Here is an 18,989-nt window from a genome sequence, read left to right as displayed (position 1 = left end):
GTTGAGGATGGTACTGAAAAATCACTTCAATTTGAAAGGAACATCTCAAAGTGCTGTGGAAAGAAAACGCTGCCTTTCAAACTACCTACCTACCCATCCCATCAAGTACCTGCTGTCTTATCTCTGACAGAGGTTGCTGACCCCATATTGGTCTCATCAGTCACCTCAATAATTAGAATATAGATTGTTATTGTACAATATCATTAAACATTGGCTAGATCACAAAGTACTAGGTGTATAAATGTACTGGAATAGGTGCAGGGGAGGCTCACAATGAAATGTCATATTCTCAACGGTTGTAACAAGGTAAATGCTTGAAGGATAATGTAACCAATATTGAAATAATAATAAAATGGCTGACATACTCAGGTCACACAGCAGCCACAGAGAGATCTTCAACTGTTGAGTATTTCCTGCAATTTTGGTTTATATTTCACATTTCTAATATCAACAAGCTTTGTTAATTTTACAATAATTGTTAGCGAAACCCTCCCCCAAATTAGAAAAAAAAGTAAACATACACAATTGAGCACCAAAGCGTGCTAAATCTTTGGAATTCTCTAGTTCAAACTGCAGAAATTATATACTTTAGGGTAGTGGTCGCCAATCAGTCGATCTTTGACACTTTCCCAGTAGGTCCCGAAAAAAATGAAAATACACAAATACTGTTCTAATGTGAGCATTATAAAAATAAGTAATACTAATTAGGATAATGGTAATATAGCAATACTTCTGCTACTGAAAGCTGTTTGTAAAGAGAGATTGTTTCTGGGTTGCGGTGTTTTAGTTCCGTTCTTTCTGCCCAGTGCGCATGTGTGTGGCTCCCCAGCCATGCACTGTGATAGAAAAGACCCCGCAACCCAGAAATACTATAATTATTACTAATTTTTATAATGCTCACATAACACATCTAATTCTATGTTTCACTACTTAATTTTATTTCAACACTAAAAATAAATGAATAAAAACTGGCTGTTGCACTCAGTGTGATGACTGGGGCTGAATACTTTCTGCTAGTTCCCTGAAATTTGGCTCATAACTACAGACAGCCAGTCTGAGACAGTCTGTGAGGTATCTGTCAGTAAGTAGGGTTGCCAACTGTCCCGTATTTCCCCTGCTAGAGCATCCCTGTGAAACCATTTGTAAGCTGAAATGGCATAAAGTGAAAAAGCAATTACTATTAATTTATATGGGAAAAATTTTTGAGTGTTCCCAGACCCAAAAAATAACCTACCAAATAACACATAAAACCTAAAATAACACTAACATATAGTAAAAGCAGGAATGATATGATAAATACACAGCCTATATAAAGTAGAAATAATGTATGTAGTGTAGTTTCAGTTAACAGAATCAAGAAGATTAAGCCAAAACCGATTTGTAGGGAAAAAAAAATCGGCACGTACATGCATGCACACGTCACGCATGCGCACACAGGTGCCTGCGCAAGGTTTCAAGGCCATGGTAGTCTTTCTCGGGGTAAACACAAGCGTCCCGTATTTGATTGCTACTTTTGTCCCTTATATGGGAGTGAGAAAGTTGGCAACCCTATCAGTAAGACAGCTCCTGCACTTAGATTTCATAATTTTCATCTGTTGCAGCACAGCGCCCTCGCGAACCGCCTGACAGACAATATTTGAATGGACAGTTTCCTTTGTTAGACTGAATGTTGAATCTGCCACGTTTTTCAGGTACTTTGTATTGGTAAACTGTTACTGAGACACTAGTATGCTTCAGAGGTACGCAAGATAATGACACCACTGTTTTTTGTTTCCCAGTTCTTTTACATTTGGGGAATGTTGGAATTTAAAGGGGGAGAAGTGTCCTAATGTGAGCATTATAAAGATAAGTTAATACCAATTAGGATAATGGTAATATAGCAATACTCCCGCTATGGAAAGTTGTTTGTAAACAGAGGTTGTTTCCGGGGTTGCGGGGTTTTGCTTCCGGTCTTTTCTGCGCATGCGTGTATAAGCCCCTCCACTGCTTTAGATTTGCCGTCCCAGATAATGTTGTTCCTTTGGACATGAAGTTGTTGAGTGGTCCTTTTTCAAAGCAGAAGTTACTACAAAAGGTATGAAGTATTGCAGACATCCCACCTCTCCCGGAAGTTCCGGGAGTCTCCCGCATATCGATAGTGGCTCCCTGACGCCCAGAAATTATATACAATATCCCGGAAATAGATTTTTTTTTTGAGAGGGAGAGCAAGCATCCTGATTGGTCTCTCTTCGTGCTAAGAGTGGTCCCCAACCACCGGGCCGCGAGGAAACAATATGATTTGGTGATATGAAATGATATGAGTCAGCTGCACCTTTCCTCATTCCCTGTTACGCACTGTTGAATTTTAACGCACGCGAGGTCATCAGTGACCCAAGACATGCAAAGGAATGGGTCAGTGACCCATTTGTGAATGTCCCCAGTGAATCATCCATGTCAGCACGGGAAAAAGATCAACTCCACGAGCTTGCAAATGACGGCAGGCTGGAAAGTATGTTTGACATAACGACTCTGCCTGCATTCTGGATCAAAGTCAAGGCTGAATATCCTGAGATAGCCACGAAAGCACTGAAAACGTTGCTTCCATTTCCAACATATTTCTGCGAAGCTGAGTTTTCTGCAATGAATGCAAAGAAAACTAAATTGCAGAATAGACTGGACATAAGGAACTCCCTTCGAGTATCGCTGTCTCCCATCACCCCTCGATAGGACTGTGTTGTTGCAGGAAAACAAGCCCAGGGCTCCCACTGATTCAGCAATATTGGTGTGTTGCAATGATTTTATATGTTCATACGAGGAAATTATGCGCAGTGTGTTTAATATCCAAACGTTACTTAAAATATTATGATGCTATTGACTTATAAGTGACTTATAATTCAGTGGTCCCCAAACTCCGGGCTGCGAAGAATACAGCGGTGGCCGGAACACACCCAGCACACCTTTAAGAAAAAAACCGATATAAACAAGCTAATTTAAATGTCAGTCCAGATCAGAGGCGTTTGTCAATTGCGTCGTCTCTGATCTGGGCCGATATTTACGTGCCGGGTGGTACCTAATCAATTAGCTTGTTTATTTCGGCTTTTTTCTTAAAGGTGTGTTGGGTGCGTTCCGGCCATCACTGTACCCCTGCATTCTTTGCAGCCCAGAGGTTTGGGACCACTGTTATAATTGACTTATCACTACATTCATGCGAGGAAAATATGTGCTGTGTGTTTAATATTAAATTCGTTAGATAAACCCCTTTAGAAATGAAATTGAGTGTATTAGCCACTTACAAGTGACTTATATTTGACTTATCACTTATATTCTGGTTGTGTTTAACAACTCCCCCCCCACCCCCCCAACCCGGTCGGCCAGTCCGCAAGAATATTGTCAATATTAAACCGGTCCACCGTGCAAAAAAGGTTGGGGACCCCTGATTTAAACTAGCTGGCTAGCTGCCAAGGAGCTACGCTATTGATGTCCTACGTGATGAGGCCAAACTCCCTGTAGACTTGCTTAAAGTTGTAATAGAATAAACATGATAATATAAGTACATATTTTAATGTCACATTTGCTGCATATACCCAACTTGGTTTACAGATTAGACAAAATCACTAAACAAAGTATTACATACACCCTTGGAGGTCGATGGGGGGGGGGGGTGGAAATATGGGGTTGCGGGGGGGTGGGGTGCTACCTCCCTGAAATGAGTTTTTGCAGGGTGGGATGTCTGGTATTGTAATATTCTTAAAGAAAGACAGCTATGGCCTGTTTGATATGCTAGTTACAATTTTTTCTTGGTTGAATTAGTTTGAAAGTTTGACAAAAGCATTTTATGTAATTCACATACAATTAGCCCAAATAAAAGGCCTGAAGTTGAAAGTACAATCTGAGTTGTTTTTTCTCTAAACGATTTAGTGGGTAGATCTTGCGTTTCACTAAGGCCGAGGTAAGGGATCTTGGGCTTAAAAAGGCTGGCGACCACTACTTTAGGGTGTCAAGAGAAAAAAAAAGACTTGGGAACAATGTCTGAAACTTTATTTGGTGTGGATCAGATATGATAATGAGTGTCAAGAGCAGACTAAGAAAGGTCTGTTTTTATTCCATATGTTCCCTAAATGAGCCCCACAGTTACTTTGAAGCTGTGCTAAAATCAAGGGTATTACACCCTTCCAGTGAAGGAGAGATACAAGAGGAAGAATCTAATAAAACACTATACATTCCATTCTAGAGACTGTTTTAATAAGATCCATTGCAACAGTTACTTTGTGCGTGAAGAGATCACAAATTCAGAGGGAAAATTAGCCTTATAAAATAGTGTAATATCAGTTCAACTGTTGCAGTTGTTCGTCACAAATAAAGAGTTATTATTGAATTACAAGCTTAACTTGATTGCTGGATACCGAAGATATGCTGTTATATTTTGCATTCCCCACATTTCCTGCAATTATTCAATTAAAATTTCCACATCAAGCCTCCTTCCAGCTCACGCCAAGAATGTTGAAATAGCTGTACTGGGATCAGTATGTCAGGCTCTGTTTCAAGGCACCTAGAGCATTTTAACTAGGTTTCAAGTTTTCAATCGCACACTGAACATTCTCCCATCTTTTTCCATTTTCCTCTATACATTATGGATCTCCTATGGGGTTCTTTCAGACTTTTGTTTGTAAAGGTTCTGCTGGATTTACAACACCAGATGAAAGACAGATTCAGTGCTCTGCTCATTCCCTTCAGCAGTTCAACATCAGATTTTAAAGCAATAGATCCGCCACTTACTTTCAGACATTTAGATTTAAAACACAGCAGTTCGCTCTAATAATTGTCTTGCACTATTAATTGTATTCAGGGACATGTGACAATTTGACTTGACCAACTAACTTTTCCCCTGCCCTGTTAAAATAACCAAATAGGGTAGGCTGGAATACTGTATTAGATTTTCCAAACTACCAAATTCCTATCTCATGACGCATATTCAGGAAGCCTGTGGGGAATTTACCCTGCCTTGCAACATTTTCAGAATGCTGGTTCATAATACAACACAAAACTACAGCCAAGACTCCATTCAGTGAAAGCCACTACAGACCACAAAGCGGACCAAATGGCTTCCTCTGTGCTGCAAATTTCGATAAGGATTCTTTTGCTTCATTCCACTGCCTCCTGCACATCCTTAGGTTGTGCTGGTTGTTAATGCAAATGACACATTTCAGAATTGGAATCATTGTCGTATGTTGTGCTATTTGTTATTTATCAAGAGCAGTACAGTGCAATTCATTATAATAATAAATATTCTTATTGTAATTATAGTTATGGAAAAATAGTACAAATAGAGAGCAAAAAGAAGGAAAAAGTAATGAGGCATGTATCCTAAGCGGGTTCATTGTCAGATGGCACAGAAGAAGTTGTTCCTAAAATGTTGTGCAGTCTTTGGGCTCCCGTTCCTTCTCCTCGATGGTAGCAATGAGAAGAGAGCATTACCTAGATGATGTGGGGTCCTAAATGATGGACGCTGTCTTCTCGAGGCATCGCTCCTTGAAGGTGCCCTTGATGCTGGGTAGGCTAGTGCCTATAATAGAGGTGGCTGAGTTTACAACTTTCTGCTACTTTTTCTAATCCTATGCAGTGGCATACCAGATGGTGACATGACCAGTTAGAATACTCTCCACAGTACGTCTATTGAAATTGGCTAGTCTTTGGTGTCAGAGCAAGTCTCCTCAAACCCCTAATGAAGTATAGCCATTGTTGTGCCTTCTATGTAATTTCATCAAACTGTTTGGCCCAGGATAGATCTTCAGGGATGTTGACACCCAGGAACTTAAAACTGCTCACCGTTTCCATTACAGATCCCTCAATGAGGAATGGCATGTATTCTCAAGACTTCCCCTTCCTGAAGTCCACAATCAATTTCCTGGTTTTGGTTGTGAAACTATTCAACCAGCTGATCTATCCCACTCCATCTGAAATTCTGCCAACAATAGCTGTCATCAGAATTTTATAAATGGCGTTTGAGCTATGCCTAGCTGCGTGCTAGCACAGTCATAGGCGTGGAGGGAGTGAAGCAGTGGACTCAGCATGCATCCTTCAGCTAAGCCAGTGTTGACAGTCAGTGAGTAGGAGATATCATTTGTGATCCACTCTGACTGTCGTCTTCCAATGGAGAAGGCAAGCAACCAGTTGCAGAGGGAGGAACGGAGGCCCAGGCTTTAGAGCTTGTTGATTAGGACCAAGGTTATGTTTGTGATGAGCGCTACGCTGAATTCATTAAGCAGCAAATTGTATACACGAGAAAGTCTGAAGATTCTGGAAATCCAAGTAACACAAAATGCTGGAAGAACTCAGCAGGCCAGGCAGCATCTATGGAAAAAGAGCATAGTCAATGTTTCAGGCCGAGACCCTTCAGTGGGGCTAGAGAAAACACGATGAGGAGTCGATTTAAAAGGTGGGGAAGGGGAGAGAGAAACACAAGGTGATAAGTGAAACCGGGAGAGGGAGAAATGAAGTAAAGAGCTGGGAAGTTTAATTGATGGAGGAGATAGAGGGCTGGAGAAGGGGGAGTCCAATAGGAGAGAACAGAAAGCCATGGAAGAAAGAAAGGGGGAAGGAGCACCAGAGCGAAGCAATGGACAGGCAAGGAAACAAGGTGGGAGAGGAAAATGAAAGTGGAATGGTGAAGGGGGGGGGGGGTATTACCAGAAGTTCGAGCAATCAATGTTCATGCCATCAGGTTGGAGGCTAGCCAGACAGAATACAAGATGCACAAAATGCTGGAGGAACTCAGCAGGTCAGGCAGACTATGGAAATTTGGAAGTTAAATAGTTGACATTTCAAGCTGAGACCCTACTTCAGGACTGAAGAGAGAAAGATTTCAGAATAAAAAGGTGAGAGGAGAGGAAGGAGGCTAGCTGGAAGGTGACAGGTGAAGCCAGGTGGGTGGGAAAAGTCAGGAGTTAGAGAAGGACCACAGGAGAAAAAGCAATGAAGAGGGGACCCGGGGGAAGTGTCAGGTGACAAGAGGTGAAAGGTTAGTGTGGGAAATGGGGTTGGGGGGAAGGTTTAAACAGGAAAGAGAAATCAATTCATGCTAACAACAGGAATTCTGCAGATGCTGGAAATTCAAGCAACACACATCAAAGTTGCTGGTGAACGCAGCAGGCCAGGCAGCATCTATAGGAAGAGGCGCAGTCGACGTTTCAGGCCGAGACCCTTCGTCAGGACGAGTCCTGACGAAGGGTCTCGGCCTGAAACGTCGACTGCGCCTCTTCCTATAGATGCTGCCTGGCCTGCTCAATTCATGCTATTAGGTTGCAAGCTACTCAAACAGAATATAATGTGTTGCACCTCCAACCGAGTGGCTTCATCTTGACACAAGAAGAGGCCATAGGCTGACATACCAGAACAGGAATGGGAATTGGAATTAAAGTGTTTGGCTGCTGGGAAGTTCCCCATGTGGCGGATGGAGTGGAGGTGCTGAACAAAGTGGTCCCCCAATTATGACGGGTCTCACCAATGTAAACGAGGCAGCTTCGGGAGCACTGGACAACAGACGACTGCAGCACATTCAAAGAAACAACAGCCTGACATAGTTAATACTATTGTCCAGGTGATCCAAGTCCAACTGGACAGCCAGTGAGATTGAATCTGCTGTAGACCTTTTGTGGCCATAGGCAAACTGCAGTGTGTCCAGGCTGTTGCTTAGGTGTGTTAACCGCAACCAGCCAGCAGTAAAAGGTTGGTTTTAATGCCTATCCATGGAGCTCAATTTCAGCAGTGGGTGCTAACAGTTTAAGCCGGCTAGAAATTTAAGCCAGCCTGGCACTGTTTAAGGGAAAAGCTGGAACTCATTCCACAACTGACAAAACAGTTCTGGAAGATTAAAGTTAATATACAGTGCCTATAAAAGTATTCACCCTCCCCGCCCTTGGCAGTTTTCATGTTTGATTGTTTTACAACATTGAATGACAGTGGATTTAATTTGGCTTCTTTGACACTGATCAACACAAGACGACTTTTGTGTCAAAGTGAAAACAGATCTCTACAAAGTGATCTAAATTAATTAGAAATATAAAACACAAAACAGTTGATTGCATAAGTACTCGCACCCTACAAGTCAGTATTTAGTAGATGCAATGTTGGCAGCAATTACAGCCTCGAGTCTATGTGGACAGGTCTCTTATCAGCTTTGCACATCTGTACACTGCAAATTTTCCCCATTCTTCTTTACAAAACTACTCAAGCTGTCAGATTGCATGAAGATTGTGAGTGAACAGCCCTTTTCAAGTCCAGACACAAATTCTCAACTGGATTTAGGTCTGTATCCTGACTTAGCCACTCCAGGACAATAATTTTGGTGTTTTTAAGCCATTCATGTGTAGCTTTGGCTTTCTGCTTGGGGTCATGGTCTTGTTGGAAAACAAACCTCCCGAGTCACAGTCCTCTTGCAGACTGCAACAGGTTTTCCTCCAAGATTTCCCTGTATTTTGGTGCATTCATTTTACCCTCTACCTTCACAAGCCTTCCAGGGCCTGCTGCAGTGAAGCATCCCCACAGCATGATGCAGCCACCACAGTAGGCTGTCAGGATGGTGTGTTTTTGATGATGTGTGGTATTTGGCTTACGCCAAACATAGCATTTAGTTTGATGGCCAAAAAGCTCAAATTTTGGTTTCATCAGACTATAGAATCTTCTTCCAGCTGACTTCAGAGTCTTCCATATGCCTTCTGGAAAACTCGAGCTGAAATTTCATGTGAGCCTTTTTCAAAAGTGCCTTTCTTTTTGCCACTCTCCCATAAAGCTGCAACTGGTGAAGCATCTGGGCAATAGTAGTTATATGTTCAGTCTCTCCCACCTCAGCCACTGAAGCTTGTAACTCCTCCAGAGTTGTCATGGTCTCTTGACGGCCTCCCTCACTCATCCCCTTTTTGCATGGTCACTCCGTTTTTGACGTTGACTTGCTCTAGACAGATTTAGAGCTGTGCCATATTCTTTCCATTTCGTGATGATTGACTTAACTGCAACTCCAAGAGCACAGTAACCTGGAAATTTTCTTGTATCCAACTTTTCATCTGTGCTTTTCAATAACCTTTTCATGGAGTTGCCTGGAGTGTTCTTTTGTCTTCATGGTGTAGTCTTTGCCAGGATACTGACTCACCAGCAGTTGCACCTTCCAGATACAGATATATTTTTACCACAATCAGTTGAAACACCTTGACTGCACGCAGGTTGATATATAGCTAGGACACCTTAACTTGTGACTTCTAAAACCAATTGGCTACACGAGTGATGATTTGGTGTGTCAAATTATAAGGGGTGAATACTTATACAATTATTTTGTGTTTTATAATTGCAATTAATTCTGATCATTTTGCAGCAATCTGTTTTCATTGACACAACAGCCTTTTGCTGTTGATCAGTGTCGAAAACAGCCAAATTAAATCCACTATGATTCAATGTTGTAAAACAATAAAACATGAAAACTCCAAGGGGGGAGGGATGAATGCTTTTTATAGGCATGAAAACAGCAAGCAAGCACCCAACTGTCAGATGCCACTGACATTAGCAGACATGTTGTGGGGGGAGAGGAGGAAACAAAACTGGAGGTTTAAAGAATTGTATCCCTCCTCCATCTCCTTTGTTCCAAAGAAAGCAACCCCAGTTTAGTCAGATTCTCCCGGTCCCAAGACCAGAAAGATATGGCAATCAATTGTAAGCCACAAGGCCCACATTTCAAATAAGTCACAAACAGGAACTTAGTTTAATTGCACCTTACTGTGAAGCACTGCAAGATCTCACCAGAAGCATTGTTAGAGGATAATAACACTCTGCTCAATTATTGTGACAGCTAACAGCACTGCTTCTCTTGTACACCAATTCTGTAATGAAATCCAAATGTAGACCAATGTAGGATATGTTATGTCCTGATCATTCACCTGGTGGGCTTGTACAAAAGAGGACTTAACAGGGCACCACTGGGTAGGTGTCATAATTACATGCCAGGAATCTGGCATTAACCAGCAAGATTTGTGTAAGGAAGTGAAAGCTTTTGCAGTGAAAGTACATTTCTGGAATTTTATACAGCATGTTCATCAGTCATTTGCTCCCTACACCATTGGGGAAGTCCACAATCCAGGCAAACCCTAACCCCTGCTCCTCTCAGAGCTGACTCTTACCCTTCTCGGACTGAAATAATTAATGGGTCTCTCCTCCAACAGACCCCCATGATTTCTTCACTGCAGCAGCTTATTACCAGTGGACAATACTGCTCACGCCCCCTGCACCAGTTTGGGAAGAAAAAGTTGCAAAAAAAAAAAAAAACCACACACAAAAGTAACAACAGCAGCAGCTACAGCCAAAATCATTAGAACAGCAACATCATTCCAACGTTGCACTCCTGCCTACAGCAGATTCTGGTCAGTGCTTCCTTGCTGAAGCCAACATATTTTACAAAGAGGCCTCCTGTGGGGAATCACCCTCCTCCTCTCTTCCAGCAGATTTGCTGGTTCTGTGCATTCCTTGCTGTGGCGCATGTGTTGCTAGAGCAAATAACCAAATGTAGATCTAGCTGCCAGCCTCCATACTGCCCAAAGACAAATCCAGCTCTCCTGCCAATTTATTACCAACAAATAAAGAGTACAAAAAAACTATGGGATTACATCTACAATTAGATTCCAGGATTTTCGTGTTTAACAAAGGGTGTTAGCTGTATTGTTACAAGCCAAATGAGTAGTGCTGATCAAATCAGTGTAGCATGATCAATGTATTCTCAGAAAAGAGACAATCTGCCTGTTTTGCTTGAAGCCAAATTTTTGCTGCCACAGAAAGTTTTTGAGAAATCAAACTTATTCACTAATCATAGCACAGGAAGTTAATTTAATCATCAAACCTAGTATTGCAGCATGCTTCTGGGTCTCACAACATTTATAATTGCACACATTTCTAGTAAACTGAGAAATGCGAGTTCCTTCTCAGCCATGATTCTGTATCCTCTTGTGATTCCTGATACGATCAGCATGACACTGCACAAGCTAGAACGTTGTGGTTTCAGTTATTTTTAAGACATTTTAGTGACATTCTAAGTAACATTCTTAGCTCAAGGTTAAACTGCTTTAATTTGCCTTTGCAGTTTCAAAAGGAAGCAAAGATCAATGTCCACTTACACTTTGTTGCTCACAGAGTTGATGCAGATAGGCTCTTCCCCCAACAATCACAATCTGTGCGTTTCGTGGATTGCTCAGATAAGCATCCAGTTGTCGCTGCCGTGAGCGATACCAGCAGATGTAGAAGAAGATTTTGACAATAATAAATATAATCACTATTCTGTTGGAAATAGAAGAACATTGATTACAAAAACATCCAGTCTGTAGCAACAAAAACTTTGGATTATTAGGATCTCTTCTGGGACAAAGATAACTTATACTAGAGGGACTGGTTACACCTGAACTAGTGGGAGACCAGTCTCCTGGCGAGCAGATTTGCTGGTGCAAACTGGGAAGGGTTAAACTACATTTGCAGTGATGGGATCCAAAGTAGCAGTGAGTCAGATAGGAGGCTGGAAGTTGACACAGAATTAAATGGGAACCAGAGCACCAGGTCAGAAAGGGGAGGGATTGAAGGGCAGGTAGGCACATTGTACAGGGGAACGTCGACTCAGCATGTCGGAATTGAACTGACTTTATTCCTTACTTCCTTCACATACATGAGTGAAAATCTCTACGTTACGTCTCTGTCTAAATTGCAATCACTGGCACGCAGAAGCAAGGTAACATATATAATGACGCAGAAGGGTTAAGATGTGTTTATTTTAATGCAAGGTCTAATGGAGATAAGGGAGATGAACATGGATCAATACACCACAACTATGATGTTCTTGCTGTTGGAGTCTTGGTTGAGAGAGGGATGGGGCTGGCTGCTTATTGTTCTCGGGGTTTGATGTTTTAGAAGAGAGAATTTGAGAAAAACAAATTGAGAAGGTGAGGTGGTGGGTGCAAATTGAACCACTAAATCGGGGACGTATCAATGCTGCAATCAGAGGGGACATAATGGAGGATTCATCCTCTAAGTATATGTGAGAAACTTAAAAAAAAGTGCACTGATGGGATACTGCAGATCCCCAATAGCCACCAAGATATTGAGGAACAGCTATGCAAGCAGATTAGGGAAAGATGCCAAAACAACAGACTTGCTATAGTGGGTGATGTTATGCTCTGTATATCCAAAACATTGAAAATAATTGAAAGGAAAACAAGGGAGCTGAGAGACACAAGCCTTAGTTCGTTTCTACTTTAAGCAAGGCTTGCACAGATCACATAGTAGCATGATGACATATGCTATGTACTTCTACATGCAACCCCAATGCATTATGTAGAGAATGCTTAATTAACAATATTGCTCAAATATTACTGAAATATTAAATACACAACACTCCTCCCTGCTTAGCTATAAACTCCAACTCAATGTAGAATGCAACTCAACTATATACACAGCATTCTATATAATACAACTATTATACAGATATCCACAGCATAGTAAATTTTTTAAATTGTCCCATTTAGTCCTAAATTTAATTGCAATGGAGGCTTTATTACTCTTGTGGGATAACGTCTTTCCTGATAAGGAATTCTTCTGCTTGGGATGTGAGACTTGTGACTCTGAAACAACCTTAGTTTCTGGGGCCTCCTCCGTGGCTTTTGTAGGAGTTGTCTCTGGGACTGTATGGAGTGGTCTGACAGCTCTGGACACTCTTCTTTCCCTTCTCTTGGCTATTCTCTCTGGATCTACTCCCCTTTTCAAATTCTTTCTTCTTCTCACCTTCCCTTTTCTTCTTCTAGTTTCTAGTGATTATCTCTGAATTTGCTAATTTCCTCGAGAAATTAGGTCTCATTTATCCACTTCCACTTCCATAGCAGTTAGGTCATCCTCCTCTTTTCCTTTTTCTTCTTTCTAGTTGTGCATCTTGATCTTGGGAAAGTGAATTTAGTTCACTGGAGTATTCTCTTAATGATCCTTGTATTGCTCCCTTGAAGACCTCATCTACCATCTTGCTTTCCTCATTCACAACACCATACGGCAAATCCTTCATTTTCATATCTCCATTGACTCTTTTAGCCCTCCATTCATCCAGCTGGGCTATTGTCTTTGCATCTACTTTTACAAGCAACTTTTTGTCTCTGAACTCTCTTCCAGTTTAAAATCACGCCGCATTTCGGAAGTAACTGCCTGATTAACATACAAGAAGCTTTTTCAGAAACGTTGCCCACAAAACGCTTGTAGTCGGGCAACTGCTTTCGTCAATGCACGATTCCTCTGAGCAGCATGGTCCTTCCTTTGTCCAGTGTTTTCCAACCAGAGACACAAAGATTGGCACCAACACCTGTTTGCTTTCTGTTGGACAACAGTTCATGGTGGACAGCATGGAGACAGTTGTATCACCATCCAGTACCTTATTTAATTCACTTTCAGTTGGCTCCATTGCAGGGGATCTGGCATGCAAATGGTGGATGGATCTGCAACCAAGTTGTAGTTGTCTCAGCCACACATGTCACCACAATGCCAGCCCCGCTGTTTTTAACCACATACAAGCCAAATGTGGCTTGTTGGCTGTTGTATTTCACTGCTATGAATGTCATTCCTACAGGAGTTATCTTTTCCCCAGTATAATAAGTTCTTAGTTGGATATCTGTAGGTTTCAGTTCAGTATTTATGAAATGTCAAACTCATTTTGTTGAATGATTGAAACAGCTGAGCCCATTCCATTTTAATTATTTGTTGTTTACTTCAGGTGCAAGCCATGTTGCCTATTTATTGTTATACAGTGGGGTACAGCTCAGTTGCAGATATGGGTGGAGTTTAATCCAGTCAAGTGTTTGATGTTGCATCTTGGGAGATCAAATGTAAAGGAGAAGTACACAGTCTCTATCAGGACCCTCAACAGCTTTGATGTTCAGAGGGATCTTGGGGCCCCCAAGTCCATTGTTTCCTGAAATTAGCCACTCAAGCTGATAGGGTGGTAAAAAGGCAAATGGCATGCTTGCCTTCACTAGTTGAGGTACTGAGGTCCAGAGTTGGTAAAGCTGAATCTTTACAAAGCTCTGGCGAGACCAGATCTGGAATGGTGTATTCAATTGTGGTCACCCCCTTATAGGAAGGGTGTGATGGCTTTGGGAAGGGTTCAGACGAGGTTTAGCTTAGATTAAAGGGCATGTGACAGAGATTAATTATATATATATTCATTTATTTTATGTACACACATAAATAAAAACAGGGCTATTTTCTCTGCAGCAAGTCTGAATAAGCTAGGGTTCTTTCCTCACGAGCAGCAGAAACTGAGGGGAGACTGGATAGAAGTTTATAAAAATTATGATAGGCATAGACGGCAGGTACTTTTCACCCCAGAGATGAAATATCCAACACCAGAAAGCGTACCTTTAAGATAAACAGGGGAAAAAAAGTGTGGAACAAGTTTTTAAAACAGAGTGGTAGGTACCCGGAATGTTCTGCCAGGAAGAGGTGGTGGAGACAGATGTGACAGGGTCTTAGATAGGCACTACAATATAGAAACATAGAAAATAGGTGCAGGAGTAGGCCATTCGGCCCTTCGAGCCTGCACCGCCATTCAGTATGATCATGGCTGATCATCCAACTCAGAACCCTGCACCAGCCTTCCCTCCATACCCCCTGATCCCTTTAGCCACAAGGGCCATATCTAACTCCCTCTTAAATATAGCCAATGAACTGGCCTCAACTGTTTCCTGTAGCAGAGAATTCCACAGATTCCCCACTCTCTGTGTGAAGAAGTTTTTCCTAATCTCGGTCCTAAAAGGCTTCCCCTTTATCCTCAAACTGTGACCCCTCGTTCTGGACTTCCCCAACATCGGGAACAATCTTCCTGCACCTAGCCTGTCCAATCCCTTTAGGATTTTATATGTTTCAATAAGATCCCCCCTCAATCTTCTAAATTCCAACGAGTATAAGCCTAGTTGATCCAGTCTTCCATCATGTGAAAGTCCTGCCATCCCAGGAATCAATCTGGTGAACCTTCTTTGTACTCCCTCTATGGCAAGGATGTCTTTCCCCAGATTAGGGGACCAAAACTGCACACAATACTCCAGGTGTGGTCTCACCAAGGCCTTGTACAACAGTAGTACCTCCCTGCTCCTGTACTCGAATCCTCTTGTTATGAATGCCAGCATACCATTCACCTTTTTCACCGCCTGCTGTACCTGCATGCCCACTTTCAATGCCTGATGTATAATGACACCCAGGTCTCATTGCACCTCCCCTTTTCCTAATAGGCCACCATTCAGATAATAATCTGTTTTCTTGTTTTTGCCACCAAAGTGGATAACCTCACATTTATCCACATTAAATTGCATCTGCCATGAATTTGCCCACTCACCTAACCTATCCAAGTCACCCTGCATCCTCTTAGCATCCTTCTCACAGCTAACACTGCCACCCAGCTTTGTGTCATCCGCAAACTTCGAGATGCTGCATTTAATTCCCTCATCTAAGTCATTAACATATATTGTAAACAACTGGGGTCCCAGCACTGAGCCTTGTGGCACCCCACTAGTCACTGCCTGCCATTCTGAAAAGGTCCTGTTTATTCCCACTCTTTGCTTCCTGTCTGCCAACCAATTCTCTATCCACATCAATACCATACCCCCAATACCGTGTGCTTTAAGTTTGCACACTAATCTCCTGTGTGGGACCTTGTCAAAAGCCTTTTGAAAATCCAAATATACCACATCCACTGGTTCTCCCCTATCCACTCTACTAGTTACATCCTCAAAAAATTCTATGAGATTTGTCAGACATGATTTTCCTTTCACAAACCCATGCTGACTTTGTCCGATGATTTCACCGCTTTCCAAATGTGCTGTTATCACATCTTTGATAACTGACTCTAGCATTTTCCCCACCACCGATGTCAGGCTAACTAGTCTATAATTCCCCGGTTTCTCTCTCCCTCTTTTTTTTTTAAAAAGTGGGGTTACATTAGCCACCCTCCAATCCTCAGGAACTAGTCCAGAATCTAAAGAGTTTTGAAAAATTATCACTAATGCATCCACTATTTCTTGGGCTACTTCCTTAAGCACTCTGGGATGCAGACCATCTGGCCCTGGGGATTTATCTGCCTTTAATCCCTTCAATTTACCTAACACCACTTCCCTACTAACATGTATTTCCCTCAATTCCTCCATCTCACTGAACCCTCTGTCCCCTATTTCCAGAAGATTATTTATGTCCTCCTTAGTGAAGACAGAACCAAAGTAGTTATTCAATTGGTCTGCCATGTCCTTGCTCCCCATAATCAATTCACCTGTTTCTGTCTGTAGGGGACCTACATTTGTCTTAACCAATCTTTTTCTTTTCACATATCTATAAAATCTTTTACAGTCAGTTGTTATGTTCCCTGCCAGTTTTCTCTCATAATCTTTTCCCCCTTCCTAATTAAGCCCTTTGTCCTCCTCTGCTGGACTCTGAATTTCTCCCAGTCCTCAGGTGAGCCACTTTTTCTGGCTAATTTGTATGCTTCTTCTTTGGAATTGATACTATCCCTAATTTCCCTTGTCAGCCACGGGTGCACTACCTTCCTTGATTTATTCTTTTGCCAAACTGGGATGAACAATTGTTGTAGTTCATCCATACGATCTTTAAATGCTTGCCATTGTGTATCCACCGTCAACCCTTCAAGTGTCATTTGCCAGCCTATCTTAGCTAATTCACGTCTCATACCTTCAAAGTTACCCTTCTTTAAGTTCAGAATCTTTGTTTCTGAATTAACTATGTCACTCTCCATCTTAATAAAGAATTCCACCATATTATGGTCACTTTTACCCAACGGGCCTCTCACGACAAGATTGCTAATTAACCCTTCCACATTGCTCAATACCCAGTCTAGAATGGTCTGCTCTCTAGTTGGTTCCTCGACATGTTGGTTCAAAAAACCATCCCGCATACATTCCAAGAAATCCTCTTCCTCAGCACCCTTACCAATATGTAGGGAAAGGAAAGAATAAGGACATATTCAGGGAGAAGGGATTAATTAGGCATCGCTGGCTTAATTCATCGCACATTGTAGGCCCAAGTGTCCGTTGCTGTGCTATTGTTTGCTCTGCCCTATGTTTAACCCTGTAAATTACAAGATATACTGTAAAAATAAATGACTGGCTCCATAAAGTCCAGAAATATGTTACAACACTACTCTTTGCTGATGTCTGCAAGCTAATGTGCTAGGTGGGATTCAGTGGTCGAATTCGCAGGCAGTCAGAAACATGTGAATTCATGCCCCATCCAGGGCTTTAACATAATCACTAGGCTGGCCTGTCTGTAATGAGCGAGTGCTATACCAGATGTTCTTTCTTCAAATTCATCAGGAGTCAAAATTTCACATCACCATTTCATTTTCCTCTATGTACATATTCATCTGAGCATGAAGATAAAAGTTTTGGTCCTGCATTAGCTGTTTTCTCAAATCTTGCTAAGCACAAACAGACCAACACTTTTGTAGAGAATACTCAGTTGGTTATAAAGGTACTTTAACATCTAATACAATGAACGGATAAAGTAAGATGTAACTGTTGATGATTAAAAAAGGCTTTTCACTACTGGTAGACTGTGGGCAAAGTGGACAACGAACAAATAATTAATTTTATCCTCCTAATAGCTTCCCGGAGGACAAAACAGATGATCTTCTTACAGAATATGATGGTTTGTGACTAAATATTTCAGCTAATTTTATTGGAAGATGTAAATTAGATGCCCTCAGGTGTTAAACAGAAGCATAGTCACCCTTCATTACTAAGCAAAAGATGTTATGCCCCAGGTTAGAAAGAGAGAAGCTCGACTAACGAGATAATTTTTCACATGAACAGTGAATAGCAGGAGGATCAAAATTGCATTTGCAATCGGTTTCAAGCCTGTAAATATGTTTAAAAAATTTTCAGGTATGAAACAATGGATTTGTACTTTTTTTTAAAAAAAGATTCAAGCATATTAAAAATGAGAAGAAATGTAGTATTAAAAAGTTAATTAAGTTCTATAAACTAGTTTAACAATATAGGAAGATCCATATAAAATAGCCATGCTTGGAAGGTGAAGACTTGATAAATTAAGGGAGACCAAGATGCAATTGATTAATGAGATTCAGTTACATCCTCAGTCACTTACATCATTAGATGTATTTAAGGATTGCAATCTAAGTAATCCAAGAACGCAGATTAGATCATTAATCAGTAAATACCAATTTTGCAATCAATGTCAAGAACAAATGTTAAAATAAAAACAGCGTCAGAGAACTAGTCATTCAGAATAGTAGGACATCGAATCTTAATTTTCTTTTGCCAAGATACTTTTAGAGCAACCAAAGAAACACAAAATAAAATAAAAATAATTTTAAATATTTTAAATCATGTCTTCATCTACATAAAGAATTATTTTCAAATCATAAACCCAACCCATACATGGTTGCACGGCAGTAAAATTTAATTTGGCAAGACTACAGTACTTACATGTACCAATAGAGTTCCATTGTGTCTTTACATTAGCTGTCTTTTCATTACCACATGTAGAGTCCAGATGCTGCAAAAATCAGAGTGCATAGGAGGTTCAGAAAACAATATTTGAATGTTGTGGTGAAGACTGTTGCTCTTCATATCATAGATCATAAGGGCAATTGGGGTACCTCATATGGCCACCATTTTACTTCAGTGTATTCACTCAGCATCCCTAGACTAATAAGGTCAGAAGTCTGACTGACTGCAGCGAAATGGAAGTCTAGCAACAATCACTCTCTTGGGTTGCAAATTAACAATGATCATTTGGGCACAAGTTACACCAGAAGACATATCCCAGGCAAATTCAGTTCAACTAGAATGAGGAGGCCGGTTCAAAATTAAATGAAGAACATAAATCTGATTGCAGAACCATAAATGATAAAATTAACATGGGAATTGTAATTGTGAAATCAAATCCCCAACTGCGATCCTCAGCTTCTAAAAATGGAATCCATGAAT

General features: G+C 41.2%; 2 protein-coding genes across 4 annotated transcripts in view; one reads left to right on the top strand and one right to left on the bottom strand.

The window, feature by feature from the left end:
• The window catches only part of si:dkey-118j18.2 (uncharacterized), a 60,517-nt gene that overhangs the window by 7,099 nt on the left and 34,429 nt on the right, over positions 1-18,989 (bottom strand). For both annotated transcript variants that reach the window (XM_063069809.1, XM_063069808.1), the window contains exons 2-3: positions 18,486-18,555; positions 11,130-11,289 (exon numbers count right to left, since the gene is read on the bottom strand). In XM_063069809.1, the coding sequence (XP_062925879.1) occupies positions 11,130-11,289; positions 18,486-18,505 (180 nt within the window). In that variant the 5' untranslated portion in view covers positions 18,506-18,555. The remainder of the gene's footprint in view (positions 1-11,129; positions 11,290-18,485; positions 18,556-18,989) is intronic.
• LOC134357975 (uncharacterized) overlaps positions 1-18,989 on the top strand; it is a 152,993-nt gene that overhangs the window by 123,938 nt on the left and 10,066 nt on the right. The window lies entirely within an intron of this gene.

The sequence above is a fragment of the Mobula hypostoma genome, chromosome 17 (assembly GCF_963921235.1).
Source record: "Mobula hypostoma chromosome 17, sMobHyp1.1, whole genome shotgun sequence".
Classification (NCBI taxonomy): domain Eukaryota; kingdom Metazoa; phylum Chordata; class Chondrichthyes; order Myliobatiformes; family Myliobatidae; genus Mobula; species Mobula hypostoma.
This window is presented reverse-complemented; position numbering and strand designations above follow the sequence as displayed.